The following is a 15,540-nucleotide window of genomic DNA, read 5'->3' on the forward strand; positions in this document are numbered from 1 at the left end:
TTAAAGTTTATTTATCACTGTCACAAGTAGGCTTACACTAACACTGCAATGAAATTATTGTGAAAATTCCCCTCATCGCCACACTCCACGTACACTGAGGGAGAATTTTAGCATGGCAATGCACCTAACCAGCGGGTCTTTTGGACTTGGAAATAAAATGGGGGAGAGGGAGGAACCATCTGAAGTTTGTGATTTAAATTGTTTCCATTGTAAGGCAATTATGCAACAGAAGTTTGGATTTCCCAGGCAACAGCCTTGCAATCCTTACATGGGGATATCTAGGGGGGTTTCCCATGCATCGTTGGCGTACTGCAGTTACAAGTCCCCGAGCTTGGAAGTTACAGGCCATTAATAATCAATATATTCTTTAGCATGTCCTTTCCACAGGTAAATTTGTTTTTGTATTGTACACTTCTGAAATTTTATCCTTTAACACTTTAGTGAATCATTTGTCATTGTCTTGAGGCATCTCCAAAGTCTTTGATAAAGCCTGCCTCTATTTGCCTCTAAACATACAATTATTGTAAGATCTTTCTTTAAAGCAATGTTACCTTCTTTCTTCTCAAATTATTCTTACCTTAACTGTGATTAGTTGTTCAACTGATGGCAATTTTCTCACAAATTCAGGAAGGCTTACTCCCACTGCATTATTCTCCCTATTAATAACATTACTGTTGATCATCTACTTTGCTACCTCAGATACTGCAGTGGTCAAGAATATAGCTCACCACCACCTTTTCAAGGAAACTAGGGATGGGCAATAAATGCTGGCCTAGCCAATGATGCCCACATCCCATAAGTGAATTTTAAAACGTTCATTCTGCATTCATTATCTTCCTACAAATTTTACACAACCAAAATATTATTTTCATGTAACATTTATTAATAATGGCCAAAGATGTACCCAAACTCATGTAAAATTGCTGGTCATCTGATATTCCTTGTTTTCTAAGCTGTACTTTTTGCAATGGTGAGGCAATGTACTGTGGACCACTGAATGATGATATAAACTTATATATTTTTCTGCTGCACTTCATTGGCAAGAAGCAAAATACTGAGGATGGTGAAAATCTGAAATAAGAGTTAACATTTGAGTTGACTTCAAAACATTGAAGAAAAGGAGTCATATTCATCTCAAATGTTAACTCTGTTTTTCTCTCCACAGATGGTGTCAGTCCTGCTGATTATTTCCAGCACTTTCTGTTTTTACTTACAAATGTCATTCTGAACTCTTAGACTGATGAAAATATCCTGATCATTTGAAAAGATCTATTGCGTACAAAAGATATGTTAACTACATTTTATTACAACTTTTGTAACTTGTAATATGCACATATGTAGGTTTCTGTATATGACCATAAACAGTTGAAGGAAAGAATCAGTATGCTGGAACAAGAAATTGCACAATTGAAAACACAGCTGAAGGAAAAGGATGTAGCTTTGTCCAGTGTCACTAAACTAATGCAACACAAGGTAAAGTACCAGATCAGCACTATCCATTAGTGCCCAACTTAGTTTCATTCTAAAAGAGTGTTCTTATCTGGCTATTCAGAATAATTGTCACAGTAACATAGGGACAAGTAGGTCATTCACTCATCTTGAACCTGTTCCACCCTTCAACGAAATTAAGGCTGTCCTGTAACCTAACTCCTTTACCTACCTTTGCTTCATATTGCTTAATTCCTTTGGCTATCAAAAATCAATCAATGTCAGTTTTAAAATTAACAAATGATCCAGCATCAATTGCTGTTTGCAAAAGAGAATTCCAAACTTCTGTCACCCTTTATGTGATTTTACTCCTGAAAGATCTGGCTCTAAAGGAAGAGACCCAAAGATGTGTAGGGAAGGGAATTTCAGAGGTTGGGCCTGTGAAGGCGTGGCCACTAATGATTGTAAAGTCATAGAGTTATTCACAGCAAGGAAGGAGACCATTCGGCCCACTGAGTCTCTATCAGCTCTTGTGGACCAATTAAAACAGGGATGCCCAAGAGGCCATACAGAGATAGGGAGGGGCAAGGCTACAGACAGATTTGAAAATTCAGAGGCTTTTTTTAATTAAAAAGTTAAGTGACCAAGCAAATGTAGGTCAATGAGCATCAGGTGATAGGTTTCCTCACAGCAGAGATAGGCTAACTGGTCTGTGATTCTTTGATTTACCTGTGACTTCACAAAATAGTGGAGTAATATGCATAATTTTCAAATCAGAAGGAACAATTTGCCAATTGAGAGATAATTATCGTTAGGACATCAACATGTTCTCATGTTCTTGGCATCCTTCTTAAAGGACCAGCCAAAAGTGTGACTTTGAAAAATGGAATATTCGTTGCCACACCATCACATCATGAACTAATCATAACTCAATTTTCTTGTTACATTCTCATCAGATCCAGGCAAGAAGTGGTAGATTGCTTACCACTCAGTCTGGGCATGTGTCAATCTTGCTGACTGAAATGTAAAATAGATTTCTGTTCACTGAAAAAAGTGAAAAAGCACCGCTCTTTGACTTTAGCATTAAATGCTGCCTACATTTACCCCATTCTACAAATAAAGAAAGACTTTCACTTACAGTATGTTACTTAAATCTGTTATGTTAGCTGCAGAATATTGAACAACAGAAGCATAATATCTGCAGATGGAAGGTGCAAAGAAAGCAATGGGAAAGGCTGTATTTAGTAAGAAGGGACAGTTCCTAACTGGAAACTCAAATAAGCAACTCAAGCATAAACTCACAAAAGAGCTGGATTTGAAGTGTTGTTTTGTATGAGTGCGGCACTAGGAACTGAAGGAAAGAGGAGAGCAATTTGCTAAAAAGCTTTGAAATTTATGTTTGGAAGACAATAGAAAGGATCAGCGGATAGAAAAAGTAACAAATGATGAATTGCTGAGAAAGGTGAATGAAGAAAGAAATTCGCTGAACCTAATTAGAAAAAGGCAGAGACACTGGACAGGGCACAATTTCAGAGGAAATAGACCAGTGTGGGACTGTAGAGGGACGATTTCAAGCAAAAAGAGAAAGAAGGGGGAAGAGAATATCAGTACTGGTTTGCTTGAAAGTTGAAAGAAGTTATTAGAAAATAAAAAGAGAGACATGACAATGAACCAACAACTATCCTTTCAATAGAGAACAAATGATGACCAAAATCAGCTATCCCATCAAATCATCTTATGCTATCAATGACATTGATAAGACAAGGCAATCCTTGAGTTGGATTTGGAGTGAATTGGACCTATTTTTCATTAATTGGACAGGTTGATGGAGGACTAGGAGGCGGGGTGAGAAGCTTCACTATGCAGGGCATTGTTGATGGAGGAAGGTTGCTAGTTGACAGGGGGAGGGGAGGGTGCTACCTGACAGTGGGTGGGTGTAAGAGGATTTTCTTGGGGCATCCCTCTGGAGAGATCTTGTATTCAGCTGATCTCAGCTAACACAAAGACTAGCAAAGACTAGCAGTTAAAGATGTTCTTATTTGACCAATATGTATTAGGAATTCATTGGTCAATTGAACCCAGAGGTTCTTCTTCTGCTGTCTAGAAATCTTACCTATGCAAATCCAGTAGGTCCAAGAGTGGCTCCAAACACCAGCAAGAAGGGAGTCATTTTTCTTGTCTGATTTCTATTCTCTTATCAGTGGAGGCTGAATATGTCTATTCATTGCAATTAGAAGCTGAATTTTTCTATTCATTTTCAAAAGCCTTGGTAGTTTGTAGCTGCCTGGCCTGCCCCTGATAATAGGGTATATGCTATATATTTCATTGTTCCAAAAAAATGCAGTCTGTCTAACTAAGCTTTTTTTCCATTATGCTGGAAGAGTAAATTGCTTGTTGGCCAAAGCTCACAAGAAAATACAAAAATACAGTTTAAACCTATAATACTTGTTCAAAAATGATTACTTATGTGCTTATATAGACAATACCTTCTTATGATATATAAGTGAGAGACATTGTGATACCATTGATATATATAGCGCACACTGTGGTCCCTATTCTAAACTAGTCTACTTTGTTTTAATAGTCTTCAAAAAGCAGAGTGTAAGGGAGGCATCCTAATAGGTTAGTAAAATTTTTAACCATTTGACATTAAGGTGCTGATAGCAGTACCAGCATTAAGTTAAATGACTTTTAAAACAGGCTTATGACCTAACAGGAAAGCAGTTTACGCACATATGAGAAATTTAAACAAGTGATTATGATTGTAAAACACATATGCTGATCTTTTGAGTGCATTAATGCATTTTTAAAAGAATCATTGTTCACTTCAGCCAAAGGCAATTTGCTGCAAAGCATCATGGTAAAGGGCATTAGGGCAAAGCCATATTCTAAGAGAATGTTTAAGCCCTGAGAATATGCAAGTTTTATCAGTAGAGTTTCAGATGAAGAAAGCATTTAGAATACTTAATCATATTTCATGAATAGGGTTTATTCGCTGTCCAGATAAGATGGATACATGCCCAGACGTGGTGTCATGTGTTAATCTGGTTTGGCAGTGTCCTATAGGGGAACTAATGGGAACATTCATTTGAACTTTGGGCTGGTGTCTGAGGTTACTAGGCAACACAGGAAATGGGGTCAGCTAAGACAGGAGTTAGCTCCCTGATTTTACGAACTAATAAAATACCAGTATGCCAGAGGGTAAGATGCGATTGGTTAAAGTATATGACAGGTATTGTTGTTGATTTATGTATATTGAAGATGATTGATTTAATGCTAATGAAAGACAGGAGTAATTAATAAGAAAACATATAATTGATCTGTTTTGAATTGTACAAGTCAAATTTCATTGAAGAGATCTAGCTGCTCTATCTCTGAGCTGCCCTGACCCTGTGATGATTTCTCCTGGCGGCTGCTGGTCTAAATAAAAGTTACATCTTTAAACTGAGTCATCGGCTTCGTGAGTTTTATATTGTCAAAATTTTCAGCAGTGCCAGCCACTTTGGAAACCTCACCAACAGAGGAATTTCTGTATCTCCTGCTACAGTGGGTCAAAGTTGATCAAGGGCAGGTCAAGATTGATCAAGGGAAAGTAGAAGGTGATGGAGATCAAGCTGAGGGTGGATGAAGGAGAGTTGAGGGTTTTGGGGGGAGGAGAGGATGACGGTGTGTGAGAGAAGATCGAGTGTGATTCAGCAAATAGATTTCCATAGGTAAATAGGGCACAAACTCTGGAATTAGGGTGGACACCTGCAAGCAAAACCTTCCAGGAGGCTTGTGTGACATATCACAAGCATGAAGGTCACTGATGGCTTATTTAAAAGGACTCAAGACTATGTGCAATTCAGCACAGATCCATATGGCCAGGCTTTGGGGATTACCGCAGTTTTCCCACAGGTGCAATGGGTTATCATTCATGTGACCATCAGAGCTCCTTGAGGCCTGCCTGCTGCATTCTTCAGCTGCAAAAAGTTCCATTCCATTAATGACTACATAAACAAATCCTCCCGGTGTGTTTTCAGTTCCCAAGGAGCTCTCATGATTCTGTAGGTGCAAAGGAAGTTTGAGGTCCTCGCATAATTGCACAATGGATCCTGAGCGATAACAGCTATCCATTGAAAATATGGCTACTGACGCCAATCCACAACCTGCAGACACCACAGAAGGACTTGCCAGCTGCTGAGATGGAGGAACCCCACCTTTTATCATTGTTTGATACCTGTATGAGAACCAAACTGATGTAATGTTGCTGCTGTTTCATCGTGGCAGCATAGATTAGATCATTGATCCTTTCCTGCACTGGACCCAGATGCACCAGTGAACCTTATGGCTGATAACTTCCTTGGATAGTTGGAAGAGTTGTCTGGTACCATTACTGGGAAAGAATCGCTGTTCCCAAACAGCCTGGAGGAGAACTTGCAGGGTGGCATCACTGAACTGTGGGGCCACACGTCAGCTCTGAGTCATGTTCTGTCTTATCCGAGAGGCCTGGGGGTTAAATGGAGGTGAATATGGCTCAAGTTCACAGATGAAAGCAGTGTCTGGAGGCCAACTGGAGGTAAAGTGTTTAAATATTCAAGATGAAGACATATTCTGAAGGCCAATTAGAGGATCTTGTAGCTTATATTTTGCCAGTAGACTTGTAGGCAATACATACATGTCCAAGTGCTATTTAAATATAATGCCATGACCTCCAATCCTGTCAATTAATGACAGGTTTACCAACTTGTTGCCTGTTCCCGCTGAGTAATTTGTTGGGCCCATGCCTCTGCATGTCTGATTGGTTAGCCATTGCTGAATCATTGATGGTCAGCATTTCCCAATGTGAGCGACAGTTCCACCTTCTGGATTCACTGGTGGGACCTGCATCTTGTGCATTAAATTCCACCCTTGATCTTTATCGTCATGTGGCACCAGTATTACCACTGTTGTAAGCAAACCATTAACTCAGATTCCTGTATTCTTTGAGGAATTGCTGGTTTAAGTGTGATTTTGAAAATTTTACAACATGGCACACCTAAACTTCCAGAAAACTTTTGAAATGTCCTCACAATTGGCTGCTATTTAAATTTGAATGTGTGAGAATTGTTTAGGGATATTTAAAACAATAGCAAAGAATAGAAAACAGAATGTCTTGTTACAGAATGAGACCAGGTGAGGAGAAGTAGAAAGTGGAGTGCCTCAGGGATTATTGCTGAGCTTCTACTATTTCTAGTTAACAACAACTTTAGAAACTCAAATTGCAAATTGAGGGAGAATAAAGTGAATCTGATGAGGAGCTGGATAAAATTTGTAAATGGGCAAAACAGCAATGGAGGGAATTTCATAAACAAAAAGAGCAAATGAAAAATAGACAACAACGTACTGAACTAAATAAGAAAGAAATTGAAAGTGTGCAGAGTATTCTGCAGGGGGAAGGGAGTGAGCCACATTTGTACCAACGTTATAGAGAGACAGATGTTAAGATTCTAAGGTCAGAGTTACAGCAGCTAAGAAGGAAGTTAAAAAGGAGGATCGCAAAGGTAGTATGTGATCTCTGGATTATTCCCTGTGCCATGTGCCAGTGAGAACAGAAACAGGAAGACAGGAAGGATCAAAATGTATAGCTAGACGCAAGGTGCAAGAGTAAGGGTTTCAAATTATGGGGCCTTGGTGCCATTTCTCAGGCAGAAAGAACCTGTTCAAAAGAGACAGGTTGAACCCAAACAGAACTGTGACCAATGTCCTCATGGAGAAGTTCATTAGCATGCCTGGGAGAACTTTAAACTGAATTGGTATGGAGATGGATACTAGATTATAGAAGGTGAAAAGAGGGACAAGGTACATAAAGGAGTGACTGTTGGATTGTATTAGAGAAGGAAGTGATTCCATATTAGATAGGAATAGATTAAGAAGGACTATGAGGAATACAAAGACAGGCTTTGGAATGCGCAAAGTCTGCTAAGGTTGGTGAGCAACATGCATAAATAGCTATGTGGGAATATGATGTTGTGACAACAACAGAAATGTGACTGAAAATTCATAGATACAAAGTGTTCAAAGAGAAATAGAGAAGAAAAAAGGGAGGTGAGGTGGCATTGCAGAGGTAGAAAGAGAGGATTTCCTTGAAGTGGCATAGACAGAATGCTTTTGGTTAGAGTTGAGAAGCAAATGGGTTATGATGACACAATTGGGGATATCCTATAGATTTCCGAGTAGTGTGAGAGAGAGATGGAGGAACAAATCTGCAGATAAATCAGAAATTAACAACTTTAAAGTGTGATATTATGGGATAGGGGCAGGATTGGTGTCTTTAATTCCTCAAACATTGATTAGGATAATGTTAGAGTAAAAGGAAAAGACGAGAAGAATGTGTGAAATGTAGAGAACTACTGAACAGTATGTTCCCATTCTAATGAGGAAGGATGCATTGCTGTATCTGGTGTTGAGGAATGAGGTGGACCAAGTGAACCAAGTGTTTGTGGGATAGCGCTTGGGTAAGAGTGATCACTGTATCATAACATTTGGATTAGTAATGGAGAAAAGCAACAAAGAATCTAAAGTACAGCTTCTAAATTGGAAGAGTGCTAATCAATGAGATGAGAGGGGATCTAGCCAAGATATAATGGAACCTAAGTTTGACAAGAAAAACAATACAAAACAATGGATGATCTATAAGGAATAGAAGTTTCAGGTGCTTGTCAGGCGTATCCCAACAAGAGGGGAAGGAAAAGGAACTAATGCATGCTTGGTGAACTCTCCAGTTGAGAACCAGGCCAAATACAAGAAGTTGTGAGCAGTAGTGAAAAAGAAAATAAGACTGGTAAAGAGAAAGTATGAGAATAGAATAAAACAAATTTGTATCTCTGTTAACATTTTCCACAGATGTCTGAGTGCAGTCAGTTGGTTAAAGGAGAACACCAAAGCCATGAACAGACAGAACAGAAGTTAAAACAAGCAGAAACATTAACAGCAGAAACGTTAGAGTTACTTAATGAAAGTAGAAAGGAGTTTGAAGAAAAAACTGAGCACCTCAAAAAGATGGTTGGTATGTTTTTATAGTAGCATTTCATAAGTGTTGGTGGGATCCATCCTTTCCAAACCTTACTGTGTTTTTCTTTTGCTTAATACAGCATGAGGAAAAATTAACCACAATGCTAAGAGAAAACACTTCAGAAATCAGTTACAGAGATGAGAAGATCAGCAAGCTGAAGCAACAAATTGCAGAAATTTTACAAGGAAAATCTTGGTATATTTTTTCCCTGCAAGCTTTTTCTCCCTCTTTTGAAGGTAGTGACTCATGCTGGATTGTATTTTTACACGGTACCAGCAATCGTCTAGTATCTGGCCTAAGGGATTATTCCTTATATGTGAGGTTAGGCTGTAAATGGGAGCAAGCTAATGAAATTGGAGACATTACTATTGGGTGTGATGCTGCCTTTGCTCATACTTTGTATTCTGATTCATTTTCTTACCTTCCCAAGAGTGCCATTCCCTTGTGGGGACAGCAAGCCAACTGTAACACGTCCACGATTGATCCAGCAGGATCATTATCCAGTTAGATCCCTCCCTATTCTGAATGACTCTCTTTCATGTGACATAGTGAATTAATTCAATTCCAAATGCATGTGCACACCTTTGATGGGGAGCGCAGCGTACACCATCTTGCACAGTCCAAAGTAGGCAGATAATGATGTCCATCATATACCATGTTGATTTGACAACAGTGCTGTCATTTTCAAATGTCTTTACTCTGGTTTAACCTCGGACAGCTGAACATGTCAAATGGCATGAACGATACCTCCAACAACACTGCTTAAGAGCTCATGAAGTATTTAGAAATTAGTTGCTGGATTACTTCTGGTTCCTGGTAAAGTACACACATTTTCAGAGCTTTCCTACACTTGGGTTCAAGTTTAATTAGTCTGTATGTGTGGGCTGGTTGGTGCTATTGTACTGCTCTGTTGATTTAATAGCTAGCACTGAAACAAGTTGCTTTCAGACATGAGTGACCTGGTAGGTTTCCTCTTAAAATTGAGTTTGCTGGGAGAATGCGTGGAATCCACACAGAGCAGGGCAGGTCAAGGTGCTGGGGAGAGGGAAAAATGGAAGAAGTGTTTTGGAGGCCATATACATGAGAATCTTTAGGAAGCAGTTGTCTTCATTTAACTTCTGCGAGGACTATTGCTAAAGATGTCTTCACTTCACTAAAAGAGTCAGGCTGTTGCAGGAGAAAATTGCTGGAGAAAAGGACATTAGTTTGCTGTATACTTCTTTATAAGAGAAGTCATTAGGCTCTCCATACAAACACAAGCAAGCAGAACGAGCATAAGGATTTGCCCAGATTTCAAACAATCCCATAGGGAAGGGTGCCATTGTCTGCACTAACATTGCCTTATACGTATCTCATATCATCTCAGCCATTTCCATGAAGCAAAGGGATTTTGCTCCATGAATGCTGAGCTGATTTATGACCACAGGCATTATTTAGGTGAATACCTGTTATCTTGACAAGAGTCATACTTTTCTTTTGTACAGTTTTCTGAGTCACCTGGATTTGAAACATCACGGCGAATCAGAGGTTGGCTATTGAGCGTCAAGGCTGATCCACTGATGGCGTGGTTTAAAACTCCTGCCTGCAATCCATTCAGATATGCGTAACAGGCCAACAACGAGAGCCATGCTGCCTAAAGTAACATATAACAACCGATCACCATTCACAAGTAATGCTTCTGCTGCCTGGACCAGTCTGGTGGAGTCCTGTGGTACTCTGCTGAATGGATATTAATATTTGTATGGCCTGCTGCAGAACCTGCATTATGGTTAGTTTTACAGGTGTGCTGGTGCAAGTGTCCACTATTGCATGTTGGAAAGGACGGAGGTCCAAGTTCCAAACAAAGTTCTATGTCAAGCTTTAGCAGAATTCCCCCGTGCTCCTTTTATTGAGTGGAGAATTTCTAGCAGGCTTTCCCATGCAATAAGAATATGGCTATACACATCCACCTGGTTCCTGTTACTTGTGCCTGCTGTCTCACCATGGGTAAGTTCTTATTCCAACTTAACCTCTAAAATATACACAATCTCAGCCTCTAAACAAATGGCTGTGAGTGTGAAATCCAGTGACAGTATCAGTTCACATATGCTTTCTTGTTCCTCCACTGAATGAGCAGTTTCCAGTTCTTAGATACCTGAAGTACAGGACAAACGTGAAGCGAGGGGAGAAGGTAAGTGTGTGCACTTATGCCCTCTGCCTCTTCCAATTCAGATGACATTGAGGAATGAGGGAGAACTGAGATGAGAGGAGAGTTAGGAATGCATTATATACGAGACATCATACACTATTGATCACTAGAAGGAAGTATGTCAGATGTGTGATGTGTTTGGTTGAAGTGGCTATCATGGTTGAATATCTGCTAGCATTTGTGAACTGGGCATTGTGGGTGTGAGGCTTGCAACAGTACTGGGTAATGTAAGATAAGGTAAACATTTAATTTCAGAGTTGGATATTAATTGATAGAGTTGTTGGAAGATGCGTGGGGCATTAGTGAACTGAGCAGCGGATGAGGTTAGTGGTGCAGTGCTGGGTAGTGCCATTTTTTGACGAATTCATAGATCTTAAGCATTCATGTGAGATTGTTAAAACCCTTCCTATAGCGTGTCCATTTTCTTGGAGGAGCTGTGATTGACCAATGATACTTGTTCCCACTGCCTCATGTGCACACATAGCTTCTCTCCAGTTCCCACCTCTTCCACCAAAATCTCCAATGCAGTGACTGCAAATCTTGGTGCACACTTGGTGTTCAGCCATTGCACAAATTTTCAGAGGGATTCCATTTTCAAAAGACTCTGACTTCTTGCAGCTACAATGTACGTCTGCTTTAAGAAACAAAGGTTGCCTTGAAGTAGCGCCAGCCATTTATAATAACAGTCTCCTTTTTTACGTATGCTGCCACTGAACAGTACAGGTAGTGTCAGCTGCAATCAGTCATGTAAACTAGTGAGCAGCACAAATTATTATACCTGCAGCATAATAAACGGACCTGTGTTAATGGCATGCCACGGGTCCCCATATCCATTTTTGGGGATTAGCAATTTCTTTTCATTTTCCTGACATTTCAGGTTATATTTATATTCTACTGAAGAGAAGTTCACCTTGTTTCTTAAAACTATGTACCTTGTTGCACCTTTTGCATTAGTCTGCAGCTAATGAAACATTTTTTCAACTGCTAGAGGGTGCATTGTTACACTCCAGTGGGAACTCCCCATTTTCTCTTCGTCCCTATGCTACCCTCTACTTATATTCGGAAACTCTTTTCATGGCAGAAATTAGGAAATGAATAGTAAAACTAAACTTGTTTTCCTCTACACTGTTGTGGCACATGTTGGTTGTCTAATGTTTGTGTGATAGCACACCTATAGAATCAGAATAGTACAGCACTGAAAGGGTCCATTCAACTCATTGATGTTTTGTCAGCTCTTTTAAAGAGCAGTTCAGTTAATCCTTCTCCCTCAATCTTGCCCCATGTCTCTGTATTATTTTTCTTCTTCAACTTTTTCCTTCAATTCTCTGTTTTGTTATTCTGTCCTATTAGTCTCAAAGAATAATGCACAGACACTTCAGGCCATTTCTTCTTATACCTCCTTTAAAATTGCAACCTCCTTCAAAAAATAAACTGATTGGCTCCTAAGATCCGCAAGGGTGGTTTGGAGTCTAATAAAGGGCTGCGATCAATACTTCCAATCATGTGAATCCTGAGGAAGGCATATATTAATTGCATATGAAAATTACATGATTGATCACCTGTTTACTTTCCTTTTGTTATCCATCTTGGAATGCCAGCATCATTGCTAAGTTGAGCATTTATTTCTCATTCTTAATTGCTTATGAGAAGGTAATGGTGCCTTTTTGACTTGAGACATTACTTGATTTAAGTACACCCAAAGTGGCATCAGGGAGGAATTTCCAGCAACAGTGAAGGAATGGCAATTTAATTCCAAGTTGTGTGACTTGGAAGGCAACTTGCAGGTGGTGGCATTCCCATATGTCTGCTTTCCTTATCCTAGGAGGTACAGGTTATAAAATTGGAGAAGCTGCCAAAGGAGCCGTGTTATGTTGTTGCAGTACATCATACAAATGCAACACACTGCCAGTGTTGAAGGGAGTGAATGTTTTATATCATGCATAGGGGTGCCAATCAATCAGGCTGCTTTGTCTTGGATAATGTTGAGCTGCTTGAATGTTCTTGAAAGTGCACTCATCCAGGCAAATGGAGAATATTTAATCACACTTCTGATTTGTGCCTTGTACATGTTGGACAGAGTTTGGAGAATCAGGAGGAAAGTTACTCATTGCAGAATTTCCAGCCCATCACCTGTCCTTGTTGTCTCATTATTGTCTGCTCCAGCTAAGTTTCTGGTCAATGATTACTCCTAGAATGTTGATAGTGGGGTATTCAACAATGATAATGCCAGTGAATGGCAAAGGGAGATGGTTAAATTCTTCCTTGTTGGAGATGATCATTACCTGGCACTTGTGTGGCACAAATGTTAGTTGTTACTTATCAGCTGAAGCCTGAATATTATTCAGGTCTTCCTTCATATGGCTACAAACTGCTTCTGTACTGAGCAGTTATAAAGCGTGCAATCCTTTTTGAGCATCTTCACTTCGGTTTTTAGATTGGAGAGAAATTCAATGACTCCCATTAACTGAATAACTCCTGCATTGGTGTCTTGGGACTGAGGTGATTGGCTTCCAATAACCACTAATATTTACCTTTGTGTTAGGTATGACTCCAACCAGTGAAGAGCTCCCCCTGATTCCATTAGGAGTATTGGATACCACATTCAATCAAGTAGTGTCTCGCTGTCGAGGACAGTGATTCTAATCTCACCCATAGAATTCAGCTATTTTATCCATGTTTGAACAAAGGCTTAGTGGTGAACAGCAGTATCAAACAAAAAAAAGTGGTCAGAAAAGTCTGAGCGAGAAAGCAGACAGTAAAGAAATGCAGATATGCAAACAGCATGTCAATTAAGAACCAACAGAACAAAAGCAGCGAGTGAGAAGAAAGCCAAGTAAACAAAACTGTAATAATCATATCCAATCTGTTTTAACTGAACAATACCAGAAAATGACAAATAAGAACATAAGAACTAGGAGCAAGAGTAGGCCATCTAGACCCTCGAACCTGCTCCGCCATTCAATAAGATCATGGCTGATCTTTTTGTGGATTCAGCTCCACTTACCCACCCGTTCGCCATAAACCTTAATTCCTTTACTGTTCATAAATTTATCTATTCTTGCCTTAAAAACATTCAATGAGGTAGCCTGAACTGCTTCACTGGGCAGGGAATTCCACAGAATCACAACCCTTTGTGTGAAGAAGTACCTCCTGAACTCAGTTCTAAATCTGCTTCCCCTTATTTTGAGGCTATGCCCCCTAGTTCTAGTTTCACCTGCCAGTGGAAACAACTTCCCTGCTTCTATTTTATCTATTCCCTTCATAATCTTATGTTTCTATAAGATCTTTCGCATTCTTCTGAATTCCAATGAGTATAACCCCAGTCCATTCAGTCTCTCCTCATAAGCCAATCCTCTCAATTCTGGAATCAACCTAGTGAATCTCCTCTGCATCCCCTCCAGTGCCAGTATATCCTTTCTCAAGTAAGGAGACCAAAACTGTACACAGTACTCCAGGTGTGGCCTCACCAGTACCTTTTACAGCTGCAACATAACCTCGCTGTTTTTAAACCCCATCCCCCTAGCAATAAAGGACAAAATTCCATTTGCCTTCTTAATTACCTGCTGTACCTGCAGACCAATTCCTTGAGATTCCTGCACAAGGACACCCAGGTCCCTCTACACAGCAGCATCCTGCAATTTTTTACTATTTAAATAATAGTCTATTTACCAGTGTGTTGGTAAATGACCCCACATTTACCAACATTGTACTCCATCTGCCAGATGCTTGACCACTCACTTAGATTATCTATATCCCTTTGCAGACTTTCAGTGTCCTCTATACACTTTGCTCTTCCACCTATCTTAGTATCATCTGCAAGTTTTGGTACACTACACTTGGTCCCCAACTCCAAATCGTCTATGTAAATTGTAAACAATTGCGGTCCCAACACTGACCCCAAGGCACACCACTAGTCACTGATCGCCAACCAGAAAAACACTCATTTAACCCCACCCTTTGCTTTCTGTTAGTTAACCAATCCTCTATCCATGATAATACATTTCCTGTAACACTGTGCACCTTTATCTTATGTAGCAGTCTTTGGTGTGGCACCTTGTCAAATGCTTTCTGGAAACCCAGATACACCACATCCACAGGTTCCCCATTGTCCACCGCATATGTAATGTTCTCAAAGAATTCCACCAAATTAGTCAAACATGACCTGCCCTTCATGAACCCATGCTGCGTCTTACCAATGGGACAATTTATATCTAGATGTCTTGCTATTTGTTCCTTGATGATAGATTCAAGCATTTTCCCTTCTACAGAAGTTAAGCTAACCGGCCTATAGTTACCTGCCTTAATTGCATTATTGCTTGAACATGTTTTAGTCTATTCCTATGTGTTTTTATAATGAAAAGTAGATTGAAAATATGTCAGAGAGACAGAAAAACTGCACAATAAAGATTGAATATTTTGTGGAGAAATTGTGTTATTTCCTGAGCTCAAGAGTTTCATTTACGTTTAGGTTACTTTCAGATGGATTATTATGTGCTTTATGAAATAAATTGTGGCATTTTAGTTTTGGAATTTACTGTACATTTGTTTTCCTAATCCAAAAAGGGAACGACAGCAACAGTTACATGAACTGAAACAGGAAGTAATGCGGTTATCGGAAGAAATCAATAGACTTCAGAGAGAATTAACGTTGCAAAAGTCTCTGAAACAGGTAAATGTTGTAAATATTCAGGATATTATCAATTTAATTTGAAAGATAAGTTTTGTCCCTATTGATATAATTTCATTCAACCATTTATCATTTTTGCTGGATTTGAAGGATTTGAGACTGCAAAATTAACCGAACATCTTCTTTCCACTCTGCCCTCCCTGAAAAGACAAAACTTTAATCTTGTGCTGGCCAATTACTCTTCCATATTAAATTTTAATGCTA

General features: G+C 39.5%; 1 protein-coding gene across 2 annotated transcripts in view; it reads left to right on the top strand.

The window, feature by feature from the left end:
* Positions 1-15,540, top strand: part of LOC145350917 (uncharacterized) — a 37,531-nt gene that overhangs the window by 9,119 nt on the left and 12,872 nt on the right. Inside the window, exons 1-4 of one of the 2 annotated variants that reach the window (XM_080200383.1) lie at positions 1,262-1,473; positions 8,293-8,451; positions 8,541-8,656; positions 15,213-15,318. In XM_080200383.1, the coding sequence (XP_080056509.1) occupies positions 1,384-1,473; positions 8,293-8,451; positions 8,541-8,656; positions 15,213-15,318 (471 nt within the window). In that variant the 5' untranslated portion in view covers positions 1,262-1,383. Of the gene's footprint in view, positions 1-1,261; positions 1,474-8,292; positions 8,452-8,540; positions 8,657-15,212; positions 15,319-15,540 lie in introns of those variants that run through there. The other variant, XM_080200381.1, reaches the window with a different exon arrangement.

Source organism: Carcharhinus amblyrhynchos, chromosome 12, assembly GCF_965287045.1.
Source record: "Carcharhinus amblyrhynchos chromosome 12, sCarAmb.v2.hapA, whole genome shotgun sequence".
Taxonomy (NCBI): Eukaryota; Metazoa; Chordata; class Chondrichthyes; order Carcharhiniformes; family Carcharhinidae; genus Carcharhinus; species Carcharhinus amblyrhynchos.